The 4093-nt window shown below is 41.4% G+C and overlaps 1 protein-coding gene across 8 annotated transcripts in view; it reads right to left on the bottom strand.

The window, feature by feature from the left end:
* Positions 1-3784, bottom strand: part of larp1b (La ribonucleoprotein 1B) — a 26778-nt gene extending 22994 nt beyond the window's left edge. For 2 of the 8 annotated variants that reach the window (XM_020604165.1, XM_020604162.1), the window contains exons 1-2: positions 2978-3784; positions 422-495 (exon numbers count right to left, since the gene is read on the bottom strand). In XM_020604165.1, the coding sequence (XP_020459821.1) occupies positions 422-495; positions 2978-3314 (411 nt within the window). In that variant the 5' untranslated portion in view covers positions 3315-3784. The remainder of the gene's footprint in view (positions 1-421; positions 496-2977) is intronic. The other 6 variants (XM_020604163.1, XM_020604161.1, XM_020604169.1 and 3 more) reach the window with 4 other exon arrangements.
* Positions 3785-4093: the final 309 nt, after the last annotated feature.

Here is a 4093-nt window from a genome sequence, read left to right on the forward strand (position 1 = left end):
AAACGGGTAGGAAAAGTAAACAAACAACCAGCCAGCAGCTTAAAGCAGCTAACATTCACTTAGCAGCAGGTGTTTCTTTCTCATCCTTCATGTCACTGTAGTAATTACAATGAGATCAAAGAGCCAAACACGCCGGTTTATTTAGAAGTGAGAGACAGGCAGCATTGCAACACAGCTATCACTGACAGCTGGGTTTTTACTAAAGGTTTAACACAAATACATACATTTTTTACATTAGCTGAGACACGATACAACAAAACATATTCTGATAATTAGTATTGCTATACAATTAATTATCAAGATATTTAAATGGCACTAAATTTGCTATGTTCAGAATTTGTTCATCTCATATTTGTGACAGCTTTATAAAAAAAAAAAGAGGATAGACATGAGTAAAAACCAAAGAAGTACAGATGATTACCTTGCTGGATTTTCTCGCTCTGGGCTTGTTGGCACGAACAACTTTGAGAGCGTTTTGTTGATCTGCAGATAAAGCTTCAATAAGTGACAGTGACATCATTATATTTGACAGCACAGGCCTAAATCCAATCTTTTTGTCTTAATTTAACAACACCAGTGAGCAGGTTGCCAGTCTGAAAAGTTGCTCAACACTGGAGTTGAAAAGTCAAGTCATGTACTCCCCTCACACACTGCAAATTTCTGTCTGTACAGGATGAATAAATATCCCCCCCACCGACTGAGTGCCTGAACTAGTTGAAGGTGTTTCGTGCACAGCCAGTGACAGAATGTGGCTGCGTCTCCGCAGGCAGCTACAGGCTGGGAGTGGCCTGCTGCAGCCCAACAGTTCCTATCGCCCGGCAGAGGATGGTTGGATTGATAAGAGAAGCAGGCCTGAGGCTTCTACATGAATGGGTGTATGCCTGACTGAGCCTGCAGACATCCACCCACAGAGCTGGTCATACAGTAACACTGTAAAATGATGCCTGTGCTCTCGCCAGAGTCGAAGGCTTCAAATATAGCTCCCTGTGGCCACTCTCTGCTCTGACACAGATATAATACTTAGCTCAAGAGTCTGAAATCAACAAGACTAGAGCTTTAATTCAGAGAAAAATAAATATGACCTCAGTAGTCATATCAATAAACTCTTAAACATGAAGTAAACTGCCTTGTTTGAACTACTGACGCTGAAATTATTAGCTGATCAGACAAAGTGAATTAATGTTACTCTAATATCTGATTCGATTATTAAAATGCCACAAAGCTCAAGCTGTAAGAAAGAAAAAGGACGGTTAAAGCTGAAGCACCAGCAGCTGTGATATTCTGACTTTTAGTCCTGAGTATAAGTCACAAACTATAAACCCTGGATCCTACATTTCCCATAATGCACATAACAGTGTCTTCCTCAGATCCCAGCTGTCTGATGAACTCCACACCTCTAGTTTGTAAAGTCAGCTTTTTGTTACGGCTACATTTAAACTCTTAAGTTGAAACCAAGAGGATGATGATGACATCATAGCAGGAGTGTCTCTGTAATTTCAAGTTTCAAGTATTTTCTATTTACAGTTTTACATATGCAAAAACAGCTTGCTTGTAGAGCTGAAACGATGACTGACTGACTAGTCAACTGGCAAAAAAATCAAATAATAATTTTAATAAACATTTGTTTTAAGTAGTTTATGAAGCAAAAACGGAACAGCAGTCATTTATTATTATCCAACATTTATTCAAGCTGGTTTAATGAGAGAACATGCTGTTTTCTCCGTTTTCTGGTTATTATAGCTGAATTTCATGTAAAATTATTATTATTATTAACATTAATAAAAATAATTGTACATATGCAAAAACAGCTTGCTTGTAGAGTTGAAACGATGACTGACTGACTAGTCAACTGGCAAAAAATCAAATAATAATTTTGATAAACATTTGTTTTAAGTAGTTTATGAAGCAAAAACGGAACAGCAGTCATTTATTATTATCCAACATTTATTCAAGCTGGTTTAATGAGAGAACATGCTGTTTTCTCCGTTTTCTGGTTATTATAGCTGAATTTCATGTAAAATTATTATTATTATTAACATTAATAAAGATCATTGTTGTTACACCGCTTGTTTTCCTCAATTCCATATAATTTAATAAGTTGCCCCCGATGGTTATTGCCATCGGTTGACTTGGCGCCGCAGATGGCTGCCTCGGTTCTGTACCGGAAACAAATCCCTTGTGTGTAACCTACTTGGCCAATAAAGGTGATTATTATTATTATTATTTGTTCCTATGTTTGTCAACTGTCTGCCAGCACCTGAGGGGTTATTTTATAATTTTCCAGCATGAATGATTAACTGATAATAGTTACAGTAAATGTAATCATTAGTTAACAACCCAAAGCTTCTTTAAGTGTCACGCCTATCAAGGCACCTTGTTCACATGCTTGTGCTTTCACTTGTGACAGTGCAGCAGGCTGGTGGGAGGACCTGCAGGCACCCAGACTATTGGATATGCAAAACGCGTTTTACAGCACCGGGAGCAGTTAGCCTGCTTGTCTTAGCTCCTACACCATGGGGCAAACCTGCAGCACAAACTTGAGGCTGATTTTGGCTCAGTTGAGCGTCTGTCCGTGCTGTACTTAACCCACTTTAGCCCTGGCATTCTGTCACTGGCGTTTCAAATAAGGGAAATGCAGTGGAACAGTTGGCGGTAGCAGCTAAAGAAGTAGCACTTGTCAGCAATCAACACGTGGTGCTCAGGAGCAATCCGAGCACAGAGGGGGATGGGGCAAATATGTCACCAGCAACACCTTGACTACGCTGATATTCGGGGTTTTGTATCATATTCAGCTATGAAAACGTCCAAATGAGCTATGCCAGACCCGTGTAGTGTAGGCTAAAGAGGATTTCCCTGCAGAGACACTGTCAAAATGCTGCAACAACGTGCTCAGTTGGGAGGAGCCGTAACCATATTGTACGTTAAAGTTTAGTCACCACAATGTGCTACCATGTGAGGAAATGTAAAATCGCCTCACCTTTCTCTTGGGAGCTGGTATTATTGATGGGAACCCTGCCCGTGGTCCTCTTAGTCCACGGGTTGACTTTCGGCGGAGGAGCTTCAACAACTTTCCTCTTCACCGTCTCAACAGCCGAGTCAGCGTTGCTGCCTTGGTCGTTTTCTTTATCGTTTTCTTTGCATTTCTTGTGCATGTCGGTCGGGCTCTTGGCTACCTCGGAGCTGTGGCCATCTTGTAGCTGTTTCTCCGATCCTTTCTGCCCCTCGGGCTTGTTTTGGTTCTGCTCCTCCGCTCCGCCGGAGCTGGCCGCTGTCAAACCTGAGTCAGCCTTACTACGCTCAACCTCTGTGGACATCCTGCTAGTTTCCTAACAGCGCACAGTGTTAAATCCAGTGTGGATTTTTGGCCCGTGGTCTCTTATCCCAGAGAAAAGTCGCAAAAAGCTCGAGGGTAAACCGCATCGACAACTTAAGGTAAACAACTTTTGGGCTGGACCTCGCTAGCCAGCTAGCCAAGTAGTTCCTACAGCTAACGGTTAGCTAGCTAGCCACCATGCAGAAGTCAGCGAGCCCGATCTAAATGTTGTGTTTCTACCACCCCGGTCGACAGTTTCATATCAACAAGTAGTTACCTCTGAATCTGTAGTCAGTCACCATGTAAATGATAGAAGCTTAACTGCCACACCTGCGAGTTTCTGTAACTTAAAAAAACTACAACTACGACCTCCTGCCTGACTGTCTGTGGTTCCAGCTCCACACTGAGAGCTCGTGCGCCCTGCTCCTCTGGCTGTAAACAGTGACTCTGCTGCCCCCAGCGGCCACACGGCGTTACTGCAACACATGATTTATTCCACTATGAATGTGACTTGGAATAAATTTGAACCGTTTTGAGAAAGGGAATCGACCATACGTTCAATACCAAATAAATACTTTACCAAATAAAGTAAATACGATTTTTCAAACAATGAGTGTGTACAGTAGTTATGAGTCCAGAGTCATGGATTGAAACTTGTTTAATGAATTTTTGGGAAACTTATCAGCAAATGTCGGAAGATGAAGATTTTTGACAATATGTCTAATCACAAAATAGCAAACATCACTAACACAGCATATTATATTCATCCATCCATTTTCT

Source organism: Monopterus albus, unplaced genomic scaffold (assembly GCF_001952655.1).
Source record: "Monopterus albus unplaced genomic scaffold, M_albus_1.0 scaffold64.1, whole genome shotgun sequence".
NCBI classification, from domain to species: Eukaryota; Metazoa; Chordata; class Actinopteri; order Synbranchiformes; family Synbranchidae; genus Monopterus; species Monopterus albus.